Raw genomic sequence first — 23,833 nt, 5'->3', positions numbered from 1 at the left:
GTTGTTTGCTGTATATTTATATTATTTTCCTTTGTTTTGGAGGGATTCCTATAGGGAGGAATCCACATTTGCTTTGCTTCAGAGCTTTAAGTTTCTCATCTGCCCTGGGTTTTTCTCAATTAGGAAGATGTGCTGTGCCTGCAGAGCACATGGTGATGTGGGTGATGGTGCACAGCCCCTGCCCTACAGGGACTCAGTGGACATGCATAATCCTTACAGCTAGAGCAAATGGAGAAGCTGCTCTCTGGTGTAGGAGGCCAAAGAAAACCTCTTACAGGTCTTCTCATGGGTTCTTCCCTGCTGGTACATGCTAAGTAGTCACTACACCCGTTCCATGCCCAAGTCAGTTGAAGGTGACCTTCCTAAGGACATTGTGGTGTTTCCTTCAGTGTGTCCGAGTGTTCCTTCAGAAGCGTCTGTATGGATCTGCCCTGGAAGTGCTGTTCTGGCATCTGGAACTTCCCTGTGGTACCCCCAGCACCTTCCTTTTCCCAAGGAGGTTTGGTTTGGTGACATGCAGGACTCAAAGAGATGGGCTTGGTTGGGCCTCAGCAGCCAAAGTCTCCGCTCCAGCAGCATTGCAAGGAACGTCTGTTGGTGGGACCAAAGGGTGCCATGTGGGACCCAGCTGCATGTCCGCCTTCAGGGACTAGACAGAGCAGCTTTAGACTCTGCCTCAAGACATTTTACTCTGGGGATTGCGCATCACTGCTGAGGGGGGACGTTTATCCTGTGGGCTAGCGATCACCTTTGGGTTGGCAAAGCGAGCGCGTTTCGCTGCTCTCTTGCCTCACATTCATGCAAACCTTGGCCGCTATCAGTCAGCAGAGGCTGGCTTTAGGGCATTTATTCCAGGGTCTGGTGAAACTTGTACCTTCATTTTCTGTTTTCCTAACGGGCCAGGGATGACTCTTGAAGCCAGTCAGCCCCAGGCCAAAATTCCCCACCCTGCCTCAACCATGACCTCAGCCATGCCTTGGTGTGGTGGAGTCTCAGTAGCCCTCCAGCCTGGGGTACTGTGATCTTCTCCTCAGTCACTGAGTTCTGTTGCATCATCTGGTGTTTGATTTGGGTGAGGATTTTCATCTATATTATTTCCTTTTCCATGAGAAGACATGATTTAATTCTCCTGGAGCTAAGTTGCTCACACTCTGGTTTCAGAGGGGCTGAAGTTTGCAGCTGAATAGCTGGGTTGGAAGCTTCCAGCCAAGATAAGTGCCCCGTTTAGAGCGTGAGGTAGTCAGGGAGTCCTTGCACCTTAAAAAAAAAAATCACCAATTAAATACGCAGTATATAATTATTGTCCTTAAACTTAGGGAGAAATTGTGTGACGTGGAGGTAGGGTTAAGTTACCCAAGTCCAATAGGAGATCTGCTTCAGAGCCAGAAACAGTCAAGTCACAGCACAGTGCCTTTACTAGCAGTCCATCCTCTTTGTTCCTTTTTCTTTTTTTCTGTAAAACACTTTACAGTTTAAAATCTCACCATATTGGTCTCATGGAGAGCTGAAATCAAATATATATATGTGAAAAAGAAATGTGCTGTTGGGGCTCTGAGGTTGGAATGAGCTATAGAAGTCATGTATAAATTTAAGGTAGATGTTGTAAGAATATATGATATGTTTTGGGGTCAGCTGATTGTCCATCCAGCTCCATATTCTGCGTCTGACACCGCTCTGAGAGATACTCTTCTGAAAGACCATGAAAGCCTTTGAAAGACCACTTTTTGCCGTTCGTCCTTCTTGTGTCCACACAGGTATTCACAGTTGTTGGATTAAGGATGTTACATGTACAAACAAGTCTAGCACGGCTGTTCAAAGTGGTGAGGGTGCCATAGACACTCAAGCTCTTGCCATGGGGATTGTGCTACTAGAAGTGGCATGAACCTCCAGAAGGCAGTTTTCACCACCTTAGACCAAACTCCTGTAAAAACATCCTCTGTTGAGATTATTTTTCCCCCGGCCTTTACCTGCTACATCATTTCCTTCCAGCACTGGAGCTGACCTAAAACCAAAACTTTAAGGTACTCTGTTTTAGATTCAGAAGCAGAGATTGAAAAGCTCTTGCAGTTTGAAGGAGCTTGGATTTGAGATTGTGCTCCTGACACATCATTAATTTCAAGATTGTTTTTCCAGCAATCCTAGGCTTTCCGTTCCCAGTTGAAGATCATTTACCATTGACTGCACGGTGAATTATGGTGGTGGAATGAGGCAGGGAAATATGTCGATATCAGATATAACAACGAGCAGTCAGTCAGATTTGAACCTGCGCCAATCTATACAACCCTAGCCTTGAAATTGTTAAAACAAAGAAGTTCATTACATTTAATGATCAAGTGTCCTTCAGATTTTGTAGGAGTTTATGTTAACCATTTATATTACTCAGCTTCAATATAAATGGCAAACTCCAGGAAAATCCTCTTTAAATTGGAAAGTTGAAGGTTTTTATATATCTATATAGTTATTTTGCTTCAAGGAAGTATCTGCTTTCCAGACATCTCTTCAAACAAATCATGTCTGAACAGAAAAAATAAACAAGGAATAGCTGAAACTACAAGGTTTTGTTGTCTGGAAAAGCAGGGAAAGGAGTTAAAAAAAGAAAAAATTAAGTTGAATTTCCTGAAAAACAGCCTTTGCTGATGCCATGTGGCTATCACATTGCTGTCTGCAAAGCAGGGCCTTAACACAGTGCTTTGCTATAACAGGGTTTCCAAATCGAGTGGACCTGATGCACTTCACAGAAAATATTGGGGAGGATTTGAAGGGATGTGCTACAGTTTCTGAGCCACTTCAGAGATAGTTCTCTGTTTATCATGCAGTGCCCAAAACAAACTTTGGGGTTGAAAGTGCTTTGATTTTATTGATGTAAAGAAATAAAAATAATAATTTATGAGGCATTTGGTGATAACTTTATCAGCAGATATTAACTGAGAAAATGGTTTATAAGTCCAAACGCCAATGAGTAAAACTAGGTCTCCCTCTCTCTCACCTAGTGCAATCCATCAGTGCTTCAGTAAAAAATAATCTGCATTTATCCTTAAAATAATTTCCTTATAGTGAGCTGTAGCGAATACATCAAAAGGCATCATTAACTTCCGATAGCTATCCCAAACCATTTGGTTTTATATTGTTGTAATTGAGGTGACTGTAGATAATTGGGCCACCATCCAAATGTGACATTTTTGGATGGATGCTGATAAGATTAATGACGTTTTCCTTCTTGGGTAGTATTTTCAGCACTGAAAACACTACTGTGTAATGTTTGAACTGGATAACAACTTGGCATGATTGCCAAGTGCTAACTGTAGAGTCTCCCAACCTCTGAAGTCCACTTCCTAAGCTCTCAGACCTGGGTCTCGTACGTGCTGTGTGCTTACCAGTCCAGATCCTTAAGGACTGGTGTAACACACTGGTAGACCTAGATGAGACACACCAGGAATTTGCAGCACAGCTCCTAGATCTTCTAAAACTCTGATCACTGCTCCATTCATTTCCCCAAAAAATTTGTTATGGGCAGGGAAAAGCACAGAGCAAGGCTGGAAGGGTTGAGTCCTAGAGGAGCAGGTTGTGTTTCATTGCATTCTCATTCCTTACAACACCATGTGTGTATGTTCAGTCATCCCACCTGTCTGTTAGGCTGTTGATGCCCTAAATTTTTTTCTTATTTAAAAAAAAAAAAAATCTCCTTTCTTTTTTATTTTTTTTTTAATTTTTAATTTTTTTTATTTCCTAGACCCCAGGCAGGCGCAGTCATCCCCGCCATGGTCCTATGACCAGTCTTACCCATCCTACTTGAGCCAGATGACTTCACCATCCATTCATTCCACAACTCCCCTGTCCTCCACTCGAGGCACAGGACTTCCAGCCATTACCGATGTGCCCAGACGCCTCTCAGGTAAAGACTGTGTTTTGCCTAGAATAATTATGCAGATAGGAACAGGACTGGCAGAGGTTGCCTTTATGGACTCAGACCAACCTTTATAAGAAGAGCACAGCTCAGTCGGTGTTAACAGGGTTACTGCATGGTGGGTGGGGGTCAGAATCCCTTTTATTTTCTGTGTTGCTCTGAACATGTATCATTTGAATGTCTCTAGGTCCGTTTCAGACGAACTATTTTTAAGTTGTGAACCTGATTCTGTGAGCACATTCTCTTTTTTTTTTTCCCCTGTAAGAGGATTTTTACTTGATTGTTTTAAAGTAGTTGTGATATTCTCTATTTTTTGGTGTTCTGTGTTTGTAGTGTGTGTGATGTTATGCATCCTGACAGAAAGGTGCCTTTATTTCAATAGTTAAGGCTAAGGTGCGTTCTCCCTCATTTCAATCCAGTAGCACGAGAAAGCCTGTTTACGTAGTCGATGTGTACTTAAGGTACCTATCAGAAACTAGCTGAGTCACTTAAGGGTAGAGATTGGACAAACTGTGCTTTGGAATGATGCAGGAGAGAGGAAATACATTTAGGAACATAGACAAGACAGCAGTGAGAACTGAGACTTTTTTTTTTACCAAACCAATGTACATTTACATACTGTGCAATTCATCTCTAATGGTCTCAGTGATAAAACCATATGTGTGAAGTAATCTGATTGCCCCAAAGTAAGATAGAGTCTGTCATGGCACACAGTCACCTTGTATATCATGCCAAAAATGAGGAACCTTAGGGGAGGGAGGCTCAGTATTAAAGCTCCAACCTTGCAAGTGTGGAAATATTAGCAGTGTATGCCAAAAAAGCATGTGTAATGTAAAAAAAATCTTTATGATTCATTAATGAAAACCAAAGAATCAGTCTTATTACATCTATTTTTGCATGTTTGCAAGATACTATTATAATCTTGGATGCTGCTGCCATACACCTGTTTGACTCGCAGCCAGGTGAATTTCTTGCTGTTGTGTTTTCCCATTCCACCAAGCTAATAGCACTGGAAATGTTGATCCCTCCACTGAGCTGCATCACTGACAAGCTGAATTTCAGCCAGGAGTCCTGTAGGATTTGATTAGCGTAGACTCCTTGATTGCTTTCATCTTGGAAGAGGGAAGCTTTGTTTCTCAAACAAACAGCTGGAAAAACCTCTGCAGTCCTAGCGCACCCTGCCTTCTCAGAGATGCCAAGCTGAGGTTTGGCATCTCCGTGTGGGCTGGGGGTTTGAGGTTGGTGGAGCAGGTTCCTGCTGGCTCTCTGTGCAATACGCTGTCTTGGTTCAAAAAACTCGATTGGCTTGATGCTGAGGAAATGCTTTGTTTGAACTGAAACAGGTTCCCTTTGAGTTAGAGCCTCCTGATGGTCTGTGTTGCCGAATGGTTATTTTTGCAGTTGTGCCCCCAGCAATACCTGCAGGAGAGGCTCGGCTGGGACCTCAGCAGATGTACCACAGCATGCTTGCCCTGCAGCCCTTGCTTGTCTGTGTATTCAGACGTGAGTGCCTGGCATGTGGGCACAGGCAGAATGAATAAAAGACCTGGCTGTGTACATTATGTGGCCGAGGACTGAACTTCTCTGCTGTACTGTAAAGTCAGTTGCCTTTACGCTTCTTGCCCTCTATCTTCTGGGGGCTTGACTGAAGCCTCTGCAGTGTTCTTACCTTTTCTCAACGTGGGGATCTTGCTTCCAGTTAGATTCAAGATTGAACAAGGGGACTTTGATCTTCCACAAGTGCCAGAGTTTGCCTGCAGTGTTTGCTGATGTTCAGAAACGCAGAGCAGCATTTTTAGAAGGAGGGTGAGTGCTGATGCTCAGGCTTAAGGAAGCACTTTGTAGCCTCAGCTGCAAGCACTGTGGTTTATCTCAAGGGTTTCTACCTAGCAATCTCACAGGGAGGGAGGGCAGGAGCTAACCTCCTTTGTGTTAAAGTAGAGAGAGAAATGCAAATTTAACGCTGCCCATTACAGAAACCAGTTTATCCCTCGCACAGGGAGAAATGCAAATTCCACTCAGTTACTTGATACATCTTTCAGGAGATAACAAAGCTTTGATGAGGGGTGGAAATTACTGCTAAGAAACACTAAAATGTTAGAAAACTTTGGGCACCTCCACTGCATGAGGGAAAAATAAAGAGTTTTACAAGGCCTTGAATAAAAGCAAGCTATGCTTTCCAGTACAGTGGCAGAAATCTGGTTATCAAGGCTGTTAAAAGTATACAAGTTAATTTTAATGAATGCCATATTTACTGCCTGTTGCTTAACATCATGCAGGAGGAAAAATGGGTAAAACTACCCATTAGGCCTTGGATGTCACACCTAGAGGCACAGGACTTCCTACCTGCCACAATTCCACATTACCCAGATCTCCACAGGCCTCAATGGCTCTGCTTAGACAACTGCTTAAGTCATATTCACCCAGATATTGAAATGTACCATCTAATAAAGCTTTCTGTCCTTCAAGAGTGGTTCCTGGTTGTATTGTTAGTGGCAGCCCTTGAGAGCTATTTTTGATGGTACTCCCATGACCAGAAGTACATCCATCCCATGTTTTTCCTCCCTGTCCTGGAGGAAAAGTTGCCTGTGTTTCAATCCCAGATAAAGCTGAGCATCAGAAGACATTTAGGGCTGTAGGACAGAAGTTGGCAGGGGACTGACATAGCAGTTCCCTGTCCCGTGGGAGAGGGGAAAAGGGCAGCAGGCTGCAACCCTGAGGAGTTACTCGAGCAGGCTAGTGTAATGTGGCTGAACTGGTCATGTTAGTGTCTAGACTGATTTCTTTGCACGACTGAAATGTTTGCATGCATGCTGCAGGCACATGCAAATGAGTGCCACGGCTGTCAGACTTCCAAGTATTCATCTTTTATTCTCTGAATGGGGATCAGTGCTGTATCTGCAATGACATGTAGCTAATTAATGGTGTGTCACACATATTTGGTCAATATTCAACAGCAATAGCTGAAAAGCAAAGCAAAAAAAAAAAAGAAAATAAAAGATTATCTGGCATCACTCATGGAACTTTTGAACCAGTGATCCCTCCGATGCATAAGTCTCTTGTTCATATCAAGAATAAATAAAAACTAAGCTCACAAGGCCATGCAGTTGAGTTGCATTATTGCACCAACTCAAGTCATAAAAAGAGCAGGATTCCCCATATTTTATTAATATCTGTCTGCTCAGACTTCACCAGAAGACAGTGAAAGTTGGTGGCCTAGCAGATTAATATTCTTAATTAAATAATACTGTAATGGAAACCATGGGAATATAAGAACATGGTCATTTTAAAGAGAGTTTGCCTGAGGGACATAGTCTTATTGCATGATTCATAGTGAATGCACTCAGTCTTTGTGTCCTATGCATAACCAAAGTGCATGTGGGATGGGGAGCATGAGTGTCTATTATGTAATTAATGTATATGATTCATATAAATACACATCACATTTTTACATAAAGCTTTGGGACTGATCCAGCAATTCCTCAGCACATGCAAGGTGTTCAGAGCAGGGAGTACAGGTTGGGTTGTTCCTGTAGTCACAAGAGGGGTGTTCTGCCGCAGGTAAATGAGGTATAGATGTCCCCAGGGTAGACATGTATACCAGAGACTGTCACCCTCAGGTCCCTTTTTGAGTCAATGGGGACAAACTGGCATTTGTAGGACGTGACCAGTCTGCAAATGAGCTGGACTGGTCCCTGGCAGTGCCTTGAAAGAGCCTGTTTGCCTCCACAGGTTCTAAAGCAAGCCTACATGAGTAGTTCAGGTACAGGCACGTCACATCTGATAGTCTGCCTTTGGTGAGGTGATTTAAGAGATGATTTAGCTGTCCCATAAACATATCCATATCATTGCCTTTCTACATGTCAGTCCTGATTTAACCTTGCCATGGTCTACCTCACCCTGACCTCTGCCTGCTCTGTGATTGTGGGGTTTGAGCTTGCATTTGATTTTGTTGAGAATTCTGAGAAGGGAGGTGGGAGGACAACTTCACCCCTACACTTCCTGGACCTCCTCACCGTTCTGCCTAAATGTTAGTCACTTGCTTTTGTTTCACCTTTAAGAGACTCTTGTGAGGTCAAGGTCTTGAGGTGCTGGAGGACCTGCCCTGCAGGTGTAACATGTACGTGTTCAGTGCTGGCTGTGGAGGAGCCTGTCCTACACAACTGTTTGACAAATGCCCATATGAGAGAGGAGAAAAATAAAACTGAATGGGAAGAGTAGGACAAATCACCAAATCTACTTTTCAAGCCTGCGCACTTGCACACTTTGCAGATAGTTGTCGGTTGCGAATGCTGGCATAATGCCACCAAGCCCAAAAGTCCCCTCAATGTGCAGGGTGGATTTTGCTGTTTTCATATTTACTGTGTCACTGAATAGGGACATGCTGGGCTCAGCCTCTAAATGAGAGAAGTTTGCAGACCCATCCCTCTGAACTAAAGTGGCCAGCAAGTAGTATCTTCAGCAATAAATCATAGAATCATAGAATTGTTAGGGTTGGAAAGGACCTTAAGATCATCTAGTTCCAACCCCCCTGCCATGGGCAGGGACACCTTACGCTAAATCATATCACCCAAGGCCTCCTCCAACCTGGCCTTGAACACTGCCAGGGATGGAGCATTCACAACCTCCCTGGGCAACCCATTCCAGTGCCTCACCACCCGAACAGGAAAGAATTTCCTCCTTATATCCAATCTAAACTTCCCCTGTTTAAGTTTTAACCCGTTACCCCTTGTCCTGTCACTACAGTCCCTAAGGAAGAGTCCATCCCCAGCGTCCCGATAGCCCCCCTTCAGATACAGGAAGGCTGCTATGAGGTCTCCATGCAGCCTTCTCTTCTCCAGGCTGAACAGCCCCAACTTCCTCAGCCTGTCTTCATATGGGAGGTGCTCCAGTCCCCTGATCATCCTCATGGCCCTTCCCTGGACTTGTTCCAACAGTTCCATGTCCTTTTTATGTTGAGGACACCAGAACTACACACAGTACTCACAGTGTATTACACAGTGGAAGGGCCTGGGCTGTTAAATACAGGTACTGTTAAATTGTCAGTGAGGCTGGTTTTGAGTGGGGCTGGCCAGCATGGTCACAAACACTTCCCAGCTGTGGTTTGGGAGTGAGCAAAGCCCCAAACCTGTTCCCATGAACAGCTCGGAGGCAGCCAACCTATTGTGGAGGCTTACAGGGTTTAATACTATAGCTGTGGCCAGACCATCCTGGTTGGGTGTAGAGCCAGAGAATGGGCCCTGACCCTGGGCTGTTGGCTAGTTTGAGTGTAGCCAAACTTTCCCGTTAATTCATCTCACCCTGTATATATCACCACATCTTTTTGGACCATCCTGGACCTTCATCAGATACTGAATTTAAGAAACATACCTGCTCTCCCAGTTCTCTGAAGGCTGGCAAGTGTAAATGAAACCCTGTGAATACCAGCCATGCCCTAATCAATGACAATACGGTTCCTTTACACAATTCAGTTTACATTCTTCTAAGCCTACAAATCTTAAAATAAAAACCCACATATACTGGAAGCAGCTCCAGCTGAACCTCTGGATTTAGTGCTTATATGTTAATGAGTGGCTCACAGTGATGGGCTGTTTTTTCTTGAGCTCCTGTACTAGTTGTCGTCTTGAGTTTCTAATCCTGAATGTGAATTACCTTGGATTTTGGTTGCTGACACAATATGCACAGGATCTTTATAATCAGGATTTTACCTTTTGGGGGAATTTGGTCTTCGAAAAAATACTAACTTCAAGAATGAAAAGATGATTATCTTCTTTTGAGGAGCTCAGAAAACTTTATAGCTACTAAGTAAAAATGGTGGTCATGCAAACTAGCAACTCTTACATCCCTTAATTTCTGCTAACTTCATTAGATGTTGTGCGTAATAAGCACATTTCAGGACAGGACTCTTAACGGGAGAAAGCATTAGCACTGTCTCCAAAATACAATTCTTTTGTTCTTTATGTCCTCTGGGAAGCAGAGAAATGGTTAATACAGTGGCTGTTGCCAGCAACAGCCTTGGTGTTAGCAGCTCCTGAAACGAATGAGCAATTCACGCTTCAGCAATATTGTCTCAGGCTCTTGGCAAACCCAAGAAGTCAGCTCTGTTTCTGGTGCGCTCGCTATGCTGTGATGTTTTTCTTGGTGACTATAACAATTTTCACTCTGTCTTCATTTTTTTTTCTTTTTAATGGAAGCTGAAAGACTCAAGGTTGTCTCTGTCTCCATTTCTCTTAGCTAAATTTCAATGCTTTCCCGGCGAGGTGGCACTGAGTTAGGCAAAGTAAAGAACTTGGGGGAGCTCAGGTCTTCAGAAACAACCTGCTCATTTTGCTGCCGTCCTAAACTTGTAACTTGTCTCTTTTTTTTTTTTTTTTAATTCATTACTTTTCACTGGTTCTATTTATTTTGTTTACCGCAGGCTGTCCATTTTTAGTCTCCTGCCCACTTGGTGCCACCTGGGAATCTCAGCACCTTGGCACTCGTCTGTGGGGTTTCAGTAGCAGCCTCTCTGCTGGGTAGAATCTCTCATTGGAGTAATTGTCCAGAAGATGCGTTGCATGATCCCTACCTCAGGGATGAAGGCCAATTTTTTTTCTAGCGTGGGTGGCCTCAAATTAGGTACCTATACCCGTATTTAGGTGGTAAAACAAGTAGACTGATTTTCAGATGTTTGAATATTATAATGCCTGTCTTTAAGCCCTTTTCATTTACTTAAAACGGCTGGTGGGAGAGGAAATAAACAGGAAAAATGAAGGCAGAGGGAAAGAGTTTTATTCCTGAATTAAGGGATATAAAAAAAATACCAAAAAGAAACAAGTGGAATGTTTTTAAATGGAATAAATTTGCTGCTGATACAGGCAGGAAATAGCACACTCAAATGTATGTGGATATATAGATATATTTTTATCTGAGCTTTTTTTTTTGCAATGTGTTTTATATTTAGGACGCATATCAAGATTTGCATCTGTTTCCAGAACTTGCTGCTAACAGTTAGTAATGATGCCAAAACATACTTTAGCTCCAGCTTGAGACCAAATGATATTCAGGGCTTTTTTTATTACTAATTTAGGGTCTGATATTAATTAAGGAAATTTTCCATAAGTGCCAGGCTTTTTCTGAAGAACTCATTAAAATTATATTAACTTAAACCGGAATCACAGTCTGAGCATGCTTTGTAATGATTATTCGTACTGACTCTGCTGGGTTGTGTAAACAGAATGCTAATTGTTAATGGGGCAACTGGGCACTTGATTCCAGACTTTCAAAGGGCCAGATCTGGAGCCATTACCTAGATGTGTGTTCCCAATAAAGTCAATAAGCTCCTAACAGGAAGGCAGTGGGACTGAGCACTTTGTTTCATCCTTATGCAAAGGCATGTGATGATATCTCCATTCCGTTGGTGGAATCGCTGTTGATTTTCTACCTAGGATGGAGCCAGCAGTGGTGGCTGATGCAGGACCACATGTGTCTTGATACGGAGAGGGAATCTAACTAGCTCCATACATGACACTCTCTGGTATATGTAGGGTGGTCGGGATCATTTATTTTTTGCCCTTAAGTCCTTGTGGCCTTGAGTCTTTATTGCACTGAATTTGGTTTGATTAATTGCACAAGCTGAATGTTTGAAATGATTCTGTAAAATGTGGGAGAATTTGGTCCTTCTCAGATTGTGACAATGTTTGGTAGAAGATAGAAAGAAAGGTGTCTCATGCCTTCCAGGAGTTGTGTGGTTTAAAAGGCCCAGTTCTGCAAATCTTGCAGTGAAAAATACAATGTAAAAGGCAAAATCTGCTGCTGGTAAAAATAGCTGGAATTGCCTTGACTTGTGGTGAAATTTCCTCACATTTCTGGCCATGCAGAATTTGACCGTGCTGAATCTGGTCAGGAAGGGAGTGTTGGAGCTTAGCAGAGCTTCACAACTTTTTGAAGTGGCTTAGTAATGGTTGTTGGCCCCATTTTACAGATTCCAAATCTTCTCCCCCCTTGATGGATGTTTTAGCAGAAAAGGATCTGGTGTCATACCAGCTTGGCTGTCAGGTTTAAAAGAGCATTAATATTGGTGATACTGGACTGATACTGGTGACCAAAAGGAAGGTAAGAGCCATGCAAGTGGTTAAGGCTTTCTGTGGTTGTACAATGATGTACAAAGAAAACAATGTAGGCAGCGAAGGGGAGGAAGAGGAATGAGATAAAATGAAGATGCGCACCTTCACACGGCTTGTCAAAGATGTTATTAAGAGAGAAGGAACTATTTCATATGCATAAAGGGAGTGTATTTGGGGACGCTAATCTGGAAATCTCTTAATGTTTGTTTTCAGACTTACTTAGAGAAGACTGAGGGTAGTGATCAAAGCAGGAGATGCCTTGCTGAGCTTAGGACAAGTTCTCCCTGTCCAGAAGAGCGGTGTGCGGGCATTGCAGGGTTCCCTTGGGGGAAACCTGGCCCTGCACCTACACGATGCTCTGTGCTGCTTCTGAAGCTCAAAGGAGTTTTTGTAGAAGGCAAGGATTTTTAACAATGGGGGAGATTCATCTATAAAGGCCAGGAAAAAATAATTTGATATAAGGAGTTTTCCGCAGATAAATGGATTCATAGCTTATTAATACAGTGAAGCACGTGTGGTCATCTACTTTCAGCACAGCTGAAAGATTCCCCCAAATAAGCTCACTCTCATTTGAACTCGAAGATAACCTTTGAGAGAAAAAAACCTAAAGCAAAACTGAACAAAAAATTCAAACCACCACATGAAAACTCAGTTGGTCCTCATTTAAAAATTTCCAGGGAAGCAAAATCACCACAACCTTTGGTTACAGACACTAATTAAGCTCTTTTTGGAAATGTGGGTCTTATTACTAGTCTGAATTTGTCTAACTTTAGTTTCCACTCATTTGAACTTGATATAATTGTCTGCCAGATTGCAGCGCCAGTTTTTATTTCTGAGGTTCGCGTGGGTTCCTGCGGGGTGACAGATACAACAAGGAGGTGGGTGAGAAAGGGGGTTGCTGTGGTGGGTCTTAGGGAGGTGGTGGAAGCCATATGGATGCTGTAGGGTGCAGAACTGGTTCAACTTGCAAAGAGGCTGGAGGGGCATTGTGAAAAAGTATTTTGGTCATTTAAGTTTGCTGTGGGTTCACTGTGATCCCTCAAATAGCAGAAGTTCCCTTCCCTAATCAGCCAAACTCCTACGGAATCTGCTGAAAAGGAGTTATTTTTGGTTGACTTACTAGTGGGACTCTACTTTAACAACCCACCTGGAAAAACGGACTGAGAAAGCATTTTTCACTGACTTTGTAGGCTTCTGCAATTCCTTTAGGAATTTTTCTGGTTATGTATTTGCCCAATTGTAATGTTCCCCCATTTTTCTAAATATTTAAAAAAAGAATTTAATTACTCACCCACTACCCTAGATGGAGATTCTGGAATAAGACAACAGGACACACATTCTCTCCTAGCTTTCAGAGACTGTTTAATCTTTCACTTTAAGAAATTCAGCTATAGGGGGATTTTTTTTCTTCAGGTTTAGTTAGTTTTTGCATTGTCAAAAGCAAAGAGAAGCCTGCAGCTCAGGCTGTGGCCCCCAGCCAAAGCAGCCTCTGCTCTTCACATTCATAATTATTCCACAGGCAAATTTGCAAATAGAGAGCTGGAACTGCATTAAGCCCCTGGTATTACATGGACCCGGTGATGCTCACACTGCACGAAAAAGTTTAGTTCTGGAAAAAAAGGCATCATACATTTAATGCAAGGGTGTTTGTGGAACTTTAAGGGAGCTTGTGGAGGAGAGGAGTCACTGTTCTGCGTCTTCTGCCCTGTCTGATCCATATCACCCCCAAGCTTCCCAGTCGTTATTCCCAAAGTTCTCTCTAACCACCCATTTGACCTTTTATCCTGCAGTAGCCATGAATGTTTGCTGTAGTATGTTATTCTGTAATATAGAAGTACTGTGTGTAGACAGATGGTGAAAGCCTCTTTGGGCTCTTGTGAGAAAGAGGAGCAACCGTGCTGAGAGAAAGGGGAGCACCAGAAAAGAACAACAGCCTGGAGGACTTAGAAATAAGGATGAATTCTGAAAGCAAAATGGAAGTGGTGCGGCATCTCATATCGATCTTTCTGCCTCTTAACATCACATTTCTGTGGTGGTGAGAAGTATGCTTGCATTAAGAGTGGTACCCACAAAACCTCTTTCATTTAGCTGAGATGAAAAGTCCTTGCACAAGCTCTAGTGATGCCACATGCATGGTTTATTTTTAATGGTTAATTGGGCTATTGCTCTTAGATCCATAGTCATCAGTGCTTTTTTATGTCCTTTTCTATTAAACAAGCACTGTCTAAAATTGGTAGAATATTATGAAGCTGGCAGCTAAAGGTACGTCCACATTGTTTTGGTTTATATAATCAGGTTGCACAATGGGCTTGCTTGTAAAACAGCATTGCAGCACATGTACAGGACCAAATCTGTAAGGCACACCATTTTTAGGTGACAGATGGTCTGTAAAATCACAGCTTTCTGTGTTTAATTCTATGCTGAAGTTGTGTTCTGTGTTGAAAGCAAAACCTGGGATTTAAAGATTTCCACTAACTAGCGATCAGTCCTCTTAGAAGACTTCACATGAGGTTTGGACTTCAGCTGGAGCACCCAACTTTGGCTATGGCAGGCAATGTAGTTCAGTGATCAAAGTAATGGTTGTATTTGTGAATAGCTGATGGGCTTTTGCTGGAGTTGCCACTGACCACAGAATAGGCAGTGGCTACTAATATTGTTTGTATTGTGGTAGTGTTTGGAAGTCCAATCCCATTGTGCTAAGGACTACAATTAGAGGAGGGGAAAAAAGAGAGGTCAGCCTTGTCCTCTATGAATTTGCACTTTTAAATACAGTACAACTGGTTACAAGATGTACAACAGAATAGAAGAGGGAATTGAGGAAACACCAAGAGAGACAGTGAGGACTTAGCAGTGGCTGCGGCTGGGTAGTAGTGAGCATGGCTTAGAAGGAGTGCAAGGATGTTTGGAGGAGGGTACTGAGATAGCTCTGTGGCTCTTCACCTCCTCCCAGGCTTCAGGGGAGGTAGGAAAGAAACCACAAAGCTGCTTGTTAGAGCCTGTAATAAGAGACAAGCCGCAATGGTCAGCATCGTCACTGAAAAAGGTGAATGGGGCAGAAGATAAACCCCACCAGGTTAGACCAAAGGTCCATCCAGCACACATCAGCTTCTTGGCATTGTCAGAAGTAGTCGTTTGGTTCCCCTGGAGTGTAAGACCAGAACATAGATATTCCCAATCTGTTGAGGTTTTCAAAGCTGGAGGCTTAGCTGGATCACTATATTGAACAGCTGTTGATAGAGCTCTGTCAATCTACTTACCTACTACATAGGTAGGAATAACCCCAGAGGAACTAGATCGATTCTTCTATAGTCATACAGGACTGACAAGAAACCTCATGAGATCATATGATCTGTACCTTTCTGCGCAGAAATAGGATCAGACGTCTGTAGGTCATTCCTGTTAAGTGTAGCCAACTAGTTATGTGTATTGCTGCCACTGAAAACAAAAATAAAACCATGTTCCAATGAAGGAAAAACCCCAGCCAAAAAACTTGATTAAGATTGAAATAGATAATTTTGGTGCAGTTAAATGATTTTTAGAAAATAAACTTAAAAACGATGTCAAAGCTAACATTATGTACATGAGTAAATAAATGCCTGAGAAGTGATAGGGCTTTATGAATATGTGGAAATATCACTGGGCTTCTAAATGAGACAGCTGGCCATAAAGTCAGAGTTACCACTGCAGTGTAGTGAATAGACCTAGAGTTGTGTAGGGTTTGTTAGCACTGACAGAGGGAATGCATAGAGCAGAGACCTCATTGGGAAAGAGCATAAGGATGTACCTCTATGGTACAGCTTGCAGAGGCTGAGATCTGGACTAGGGACTGGGGGCTGAAAATTAGACCTTCTGCAAAGGTTTGCCAAATAGGAAGGGAAGCAAGTGCCTCAAAAACAGCAGGAGGGCTGCTGACCCAAAATCTCTGCAACATAAGCCTGAGATGAAATGGCTCATTGGAAGAGGCATCTCACAGGAGCTCCTCGGAGGAAGTCCCCGGGAACTGTGATGTGGATGCTGGCATGGCTTGAGGAGCCACAGAGGAATCCTGGCAGTAGGAAAAAGGCACCTCTCTTCCCCCTTTCTTCCCTCTTCCTCTCTCAAATATCTCCCTCTAAAGGGATTTTTTTTGTTTGTTTTTGTTTTCATTTTAATTCCTGCTAGACGCCAACCCATGATGCAGGTTTTTTTATGGTTGAAAAGGAGCGCAGCAGAGGATCTAAGTACCATAGGAGCCACTGTATTAGATTCCAAAATTAGATAGGAAGCTGAGTTTAAGGGTAGTCCAAACCCAACCAGTTCCTAGTTTGGCCTGGCCCACGTAGGTGGGCGAGACTGGTTTGGAGCTGTTTTGAGGACAGGCTGCTTGCCCATGGAGGAAGCTATTCCAGCCACAGTGGAGCTGGAACACGGGGCTTGGTCCTCAGCCGGGCCAGCTTCTGCTCTCACCAGTCTGCTCTGCAGATGCGCTGGTGGCGGTTCAGTTTAAAGCAGTTCTCAGGCAGATGAAGACAACTGAAGGCAATAATACAGGCTTTTTTATTTCAGGTATTGGGACTGTGTATGAAAGTTTATTTTAAGCCAAGTTCTGTTCACTCTTTCTTTCACCTTTTCTGTGTCTTCACCAGTTGAAGGGCTTACAAAAAATGTCTAATGGGTTTTGCCTTTAACCTTCATAACTTTATAACATCTTCCAACAAAGGATTCGTAGCATTTTCCAAGCTGTGCTACTGACCTTTGTCACTTGGCTAATACGAAGTATTAAAATATCCATCTTATAGCAAGCTAAATTTAGCCAGGAAAATCAAATTATATGCCCAAATTCACAAAACAAATCAGTAGCAAGAGCCAGAAAGCAATGCATCACATTTGCCCTTTTAATAGCTTTAATGGATAAGCCGGCCTTCTAAACTCCCAAATAACACATGCTTTTTTTGCCAGTGTGCCATTATCCTGTGCAATATCTCCATGACACACTTATTTGTTACCAGCCCTATTAGAAGTTGCCCAAGCTGTGTTTTGAAATAAAGCAAATTCAGAGACTGGTCTGGTTATCCGAACTTAACTACAGGCTTAGTTATACTTTTGTAGGAGTGTGCATTTCTGCAGCCTATGGCAGGCACAAGGCAGTGAGACTTAACTCAATCCCCTGTTACAGATTGTAGTATCTCAGATGAGATGCTACCATGAGCAGTGGCCATTCGGGTGACCGTTATTGTGGTTTATATGAGACATGGTAACTTAGATTTTAAGTTCAGAGCATCAGTAGTGATTTGAGCTGCTAGCGCTACAGCCTAAGTTTCCATACAGTAAACAGCCTAAAGCATGTTTATGATGTGAGCTACTACGGACCAAAGTCTGTTTCTCTTTCTCATCACCAGTTTCCTGGGAGCATAAAAACCATATTCAAATTTTACACTATGGAGAAGCAGCGTTTATTTAGAGGTGCTCAGAGTTGGGCTGGTTTAAGCTTCAGCTCAGCTGATGAATGGAGATGCTGTGTGGACAAGCTTATAACGGATTGAAATGTAACTTAACAGTAGTTTGCCTTAACTTAGTAAGAAACTCAGGTCTGAAATGAATAGAAAGAAATACATGAAAGGCTTTACTCTGCTTTTATTAAATAAGATTGAAAATCATATATTGTTAAAGTGGTTCAATGCTGAATATAAAATGGGATACAGTTCCTCTATCCCTGCTATACAACTGTGTTTAGCTCTTGGCATCCTGCTGAATTTGATGGCAATTTGGTATCTAAACAGACATTGAGAGCCTAAATGTATGTACTGAAACCTCTGTAGGTCTTTTCACTGGTCAGTTTTTCACTCTTGCATGTAAGAGCAGCTGTAGTGAAAACAGCCCAGGAGTTGCATACAAAGGTTTCCTCTGTCTCCCCAAAACTGGGTGCAGTCGTATTGCATGGTGGTGAGACCTGCTCTTGTCTAGAGCCACAGCTTTGCTCCTGTGACACCAAGGATTGGGATGTCCCGAGCTGCTCTTGCTCTGCCCCAGGAGATAGGTGTAGTGGTTCAGCTTGGTGTTCACCCACACATCTCCCCACAGGGATCCTTCGCACCATGTGCCTCCTGAAATTCCTTTGGCTGGTGGGTCTTGAGTCGTGATGACATGTTTGACCATTTTATCAGAGCCTGATGTTACCGCTGTTCGTGTTACTTGAGGGAAACGTGTTCTCATTGTAAAGGAAAAAATTGGCAGTCACTGCATGAGTTATTTTCCACTGTTTTCACTCCAACAGTGTTATTTTGTCTGCTGCTAGAATCCTTAACCTAAGATGGAAATGCTTCCCTGGTATCTCCCCTTTCCTATCTCCAATAGCCAGAAGCTGTCCGTGGGCTAAGCGCCCTCCTGCCCTTCGGAGCGGCTGCTCTTGCGTGGTCCATTCCAGCTTCTGCTCCGGATATAAGCAGCCGCTTTCAGCTGCCTCCCCACAGGACGAGGTGTGTCTGTTTACCCTCTGGGGACACACAACTTTGTGTTGGAGAGGAGAAAAAAACCCCAATAGCATGGCCCTGGACATAGGCAGGGCCTGAGGCTGAAAACGTCCGTTGAAGGGAAGAGTTATTTTAGAGGCAAAACGTGTGTTTTTAATTGTTTAGATTAGGGGGTTTCATGTTTTATGGATGTCTGGGGGCTGGGGAGGTGCCTTTTTTTCATCCTTGTACGAAACTGGTCAGGAAAACCAAAATGGGACTGTCTGCATTTGTGAATTTTAGTTTTTTTGGCCAGAAGTGTAACAATTTGTACAGTTTGAGTTTTCTCTGGAAAAAAGAAGAAAAAAATAGTGTTTAGAGAACAAGGCCTGGGTAACCAAAATATGTTTGTTTTTGTTTAAATCGCTCAGTAGAGAAATCGTCTCTTGTCTATTGTTAAGAGAGAGGTTTAAATCAAAGGCAAATTCTACATATTCTAAAATATACAGACAACTCTTTGAAAGCAAAGCCAAGCAAAACTTTAAAAGAAACCTTCTCCTTGATGCAGAAGTTTTCAGTTAGTTTACTGTGCTGAGGCTTGAGTGGAAAGAAACAGCCTGAGAAACAAATCGCAAATCCCCATTTCAGAGGCGGAAGTTGGGGAGAGCATCGTATTAATAGCACATGAGACCATTCCACAGAGCTCTTTGTCCAGGGCTTTTCCAGCAGCAGCAAGGAAAAGCCTTTGCAGTTCGTGGGGATTTTTGTGTTCAGATTTAGCTGTTGAAGGTTTAAGTGAGCTGCAAAGCGAGGAAGTGGAGGGCCTGATCCTCTCGTGTTGGGTGGTCCCTCGTGCTGCAAATAACCCTATTGAAAACAGAGGGACTATTTGTGGAGTCATTTGTTTGTCAGGAAAAGTAGGGTTTGTAGGATACATCCCCAATTAGCAGCCAAATCCCTTTTTTCTCATGATAAAAACACGGCTAGCTGTCGTAGAGATGCACGTAGCATCTCTTCAGTTCCCATTTGAACTTCTGCCACTTGCTCCATGCTTCTTCCTGCTTCCTCGTCCATGCAGAAATTATTCCATCACCATGCTAACTCAGATGATTTGGCTGCTTCCCTCCTGCTCTGGGCTGATGCGACCTCCAGCCCTTTGCTGTGCTGTTTGGGGTTGCCTTGGGCTGTGCACTCCCTGGCTCCTGCTTACTGGTTACCCATCAGGGAGGGCACGTGGGGGATTGAACTTGACCTTTGGCTCCTGGCCGCTGGAGCACATTAGAGAGATGATACCCACTCCTTGCCTGACATCACTGCCTAACACCCAACACGTCATCCCTGCCATAAATCTGGCTTTTAATATCACCCAGGTACAGCAGACCCCATCCAAAGGATGTCCTCTCCCAAATCTAGCCTTTCTTGGGAGATTCACTTAATGAACAGTGTGTCACCAAGCTGCAGGTTTTGGAAAAGCTTTTAGTTGCCCGCACATGTTATCATACTGCGATGCCCTGCCCAAATGGGCATTGGTGTAGGCAGGGCGAGCTCAGTGTGCTCAGTGTCCTCCTGGATGCCAGGAGGGCTTTCAGATAGCCACAGGAGTGCTGCTAGCAGCTCCGTTACTTGCGGAAGGGATGAATGCTGTTGTTAGTTGGGGGAATTTGTGGCTGTCTGTTTTGGTAGCCATAAGTCATTAGTGGTTTTGAATTTTTTCTTTCCTCCCCCTTGAAACTGAAATAAGGGCTGAAAGGGTAGATTTGTCCCTTTTTTTCCTTTTTTTTTTTTTCTTTTTCCCCCTTTTATTTTTTTTTTTTTTTTTGGCTAATCTGAGGCACACTGCCACATCTGAAGCCACTTGGCTTATTATGGATTTCATGGAAACTGATTCCCTGAAAGTGTTTCCATATGTGTGTTCCCAATATATCCCATCCTTTTCTAAATGGGAGTACAAACTCGCACACGAGCTGGAAATGGCTTCAGGATGTGACAGAGAAGTCATATGACTGGAGTGGCACTGTGTGTGGCCCTTTCTGAAAGACACGGTGTCCTGTGTGCTGGCTCCCATCCTACAGTAGATCCAGTTTCAAAGAATATCTTCCTTCCCGGCTTCCTAAAGTCTCTTAATCAAGAACCAGCAAGGAATCCTCTGTCCTCAGGAGGGACGTGTGTTAGCTGTATGAGATTGGAAAGGAAAATTTGTATGGGGAGGAAAAATGAGGGGTTTAAAGGGTGAAATTACACAGCAGTGCCAAGGGCTTCCCCCCCTCCCCAAACATAGTTTCTTTGTGTCTGCTTGAGGATCGGATGGTATTTCTGAGTTGCTGCTAGCATGCAGTGGAAAAGTACAATTCATGACAACATTGGAAACAAATATTTATACTGGGTAGTTAAGGCACATTTTCTGCAAAAAAAAAGGTACTAAAGTAGACTGCTAGCCCCAGTGTATGTTATCTTCCCATTCACTGGATTTACACAGGGCTCTTGTACTATCCTCACTATTGCCATGCATGCGTTGCAGCTCTCAGCCCTGCGGTTTCACCCCCTTGCTGTATACAATGCTGCTGAGGTTGCTATCCAAGAAAAGCCTCAGATGTTCCTTCCACTGCCTTTCTGCTGGTGTAAAACAGCAGGGGCTGAAATTCAGGCAGGAAAAATTGGGGAAAACTGAAGTGAGATCTGTATGCGCCTGTGTGCGTGTTTGTGCCACGTGGTTTTGCACAGCTGCTGGACTTACTTCCAATAAATGTTATTTACCTTTTGTTTCCAATGTAGTACATAGATGGCCTGAGACTTTAAACAAGCAGGGGGATTTTGATATATTACCAATTCCCTTTCGCCCGAATCAGACTGAAGTCACTAAGATGAGATAGCAAAGACCAAGAAGTTCAGAGGCTCCCCATCACACCAGGTCCATGGTGTGGGAGGTCACAGTGGCTAGCCAAGGACATGTTTCTGTAATATGACCATTTGTCCCCCTCCTGTGGTTCTTACTAGAACAGTTTTAAGTTGTATATAAGTGAAGCTTCACAAGAGAGAAGCAACATGTATAAATAAGACAGTGATGGCTGATGCTTCCATAGCTCCATTTCTGCTCCCAGCAGTCCATCTAGGAGGGGTTTGTTGTTGCTTTCTTCCACAGGTGAGAGGAGTTTGTACCCATTGATGTTCGTAATTTAAGATGAGCTACCTCTTGAGGTGCAGCCAGCAGCCGCCTGTGTTTAAATGCATAGTGTCACCTGGCAAGACTTGAGTGCCTGAATAAAATCACCTTATTGCAGCACAGTTCATTCAGCAGGAAAGTCCTATTGAGGTAGGAGGGCAGGTAATGATGGAGTCTGGACTAAAGAAGTGCAAAGAGACCCCAATTTTGCTGTTAAGCAATGTAACAGCTCTGCTTGGGAAACACTCTCCTTTATTTGTATGAGTGCTACTTTAATGGTTGCTGCTAACTATGTTATTTATGGGGTGTTTCTCCCAGCAAAGAGCTAAGGTGCTGCACCATAAATTCAGTGAAAATATCTATCTGCAAATTAATCCATGGTATTTTAAGTGCTAATGTCCTGTTACCTAAATACCAGAAGGCACAAGCGTGCTGTTTACCCTGTGACCTGGGGTACTAAGGGATGGGGAGAAGAGTTGTGCTAGAATTAGGTTTCTTGCCTGTTACAAATGAGGCTCTGAAGGGGTTAAAATGTTCCTTCCTCCCTCTGACTTTTGTGAGACTGCTGTGCTTAATAATGTTGCAGTTTAAATGGTCCCAACTAGGCCTTGAAGTTAACACCTTGTTGAGGTGAAGGAAAGAGAAGGAGGGGGAGGAGTTCACACCTTTTCTGCTGCTGTTGTTTGCCAAGAGTAAGGCAAACATAGGGTAAGATGGGGAAAGAAAAAGAAGGAAAAAAAACAACCAAACAGAAAAAAAGATGTGAAAATGCTTCCCTCCCCCCATTTGTTTATCTATCTATGTGAATTAAAGAGAGGAAACTTGAAAACAGCACAAAAGTGAACGAGGGAGGGATAAGCCCTGTTCCTTACTTCTGCTGCAGGACCCTCACCACATGATTGGCGGTGGATGCAAGGAGTGTCCCTGAGCTCCAGCATGAAACAGCACTGGCATAGGTTCCAGGATCAGGACCTAAGAGCTACAGCAGGGAACAGATAGATGAGGAGGTGGTTTGGGATCCCTGGGAATCTCAGTCCCAGGCTCTATCCTGCAGTGGCATCCAGAGGGAAGGTGGTACAGGACCTTTGTGGAGTCAAAAGCTCGCCTGGAAGGAGGCAGGAGAAGGGTCACGCTAGGTATGATTCATTAAACACTTATTAGCAGGGGCAGGTGCCCGGAATTTAACTAAATGAAAAGGAAAGTAACACTCTCCCCTTGATACGGAATGATGTTTGAGGGAAACCAGAGATCAGGCTAATAAGTAATCATTTCCCCCATTCAGATGGGTTGCAAAGAATCCTTATGATTGCAGAACTCAGTGCTCAGAAATTGGGAAATCTCAGTACTTACATTGCCTGGGCAGCTTTAAATCAGCCTCATTCTGCTTATGCATTATATTACAGATTTTAATTACAGGATCACATGGTATTTTTCCCACGGGATTTCTGTCTCATTCAGTGCACAGGATGGACAGTGCTAACTTAATGAGCATCTCTTCAATATTTTGTTTTCTTCTTGTTCTTTGCATTTCCTCAGGCCTTTCTTATTGCAGAGCATTAAATTCTTCTCTGAAGAAGAAATTCTTAATTTCGTGATGAGCTTTGCTGTAATATTTCTGCCATAGCATTTGTGTATAGTTCATTGCAGTGCAGTGTTCCCAAGAAAGAAGGAACCCACTTTATAACAAGTACTGGGACTGACCCTAAAGTCTTTTGTAATTCAGTGCACGTTCTTTGTGTCACCTACAGCATGGTGTTTTTTTTTCTGTCTTTAGCTTTATGTTCAGACCTGTGATCCTGTTGGCTTAAGCTGCAGCTGTGAATATTTAGCACACATGCAAATCAGAAGCCAGCATCTTGGCTGGGCACGGAATATGGGAGAAGTGAAAATGTGATTTGGAGAGATTTGAACTGAGTCACGTACAAACCATGTGGCAGAAATGCATATAAAATCCAGTTTGCACAGGAAATAATGGGGTCTCCCTCGCCTTGTTCACTTCACTCCTTCTGCTTCCTTGCCATAGAGGATTTGGGGGATACATAGACAGTGGTGTTTTCTATTCCTCAACTCTGTTACATCTCCAGAGGGGGTCAGCTTGTGTGCTGACTGCAGAGGGTTTGTATAAAAGGAATGACAACCTCTGTAATTGAATGCTGTATCATAGTGCATATGGAGAAGTAACTTGAATGCTGGTATTTCCTAACTAGCTTTCCCACTCCTCACATGGTAACCTTAA

At 43.3% G+C, this 23,833-nt stretch overlaps 1 protein-coding gene across 5 annotated transcripts in view; it reads left to right on the top strand.

The window, feature by feature from the left end:
- The window catches only part of RUNX2 (RUNX family transcription factor 2), a 162,406-nt gene that overhangs the window by 57,957 nt on the left and 80,616 nt on the right, over nt 1-23,833 (top strand). For 4 of the 5 annotated variants that reach the window (XM_061460986.1, XM_061460985.1, XM_061460989.1 and 1 more), the window contains one exon: nt 3,731-3,892. The exons of the other annotated variant lie outside the window; for it this stretch is intronic. In XM_061460986.1, coding sequence (XP_061316970.1) covers nt 3,731-3,892 — 162 coding nt within the window. The remainder of the gene's footprint in view (nt 1-3,730; nt 3,893-23,833) is intronic. 5 annotated transcript variants of the gene reach the window in all.

The sequence above is a fragment of the Pezoporus flaviventris genome, unplaced genomic scaffold (assembly GCF_033815535.1).
Source record: "Pezoporus flaviventris isolate CSIRO_AGI_PZ_B2104156 unplaced genomic scaffold, CSIRO_AGI_Pfla_v1 ptg000031l, whole genome shotgun sequence".
NCBI classification, from domain to species: domain Eukaryota; kingdom Metazoa; phylum Chordata; class Aves; order Psittaciformes; family Psittacidae; genus Pezoporus; species Pezoporus flaviventris.
Note: the sequence above shows the minus strand (reverse complement) of the source record. Positions and strands in the feature narration are given on the sequence as shown.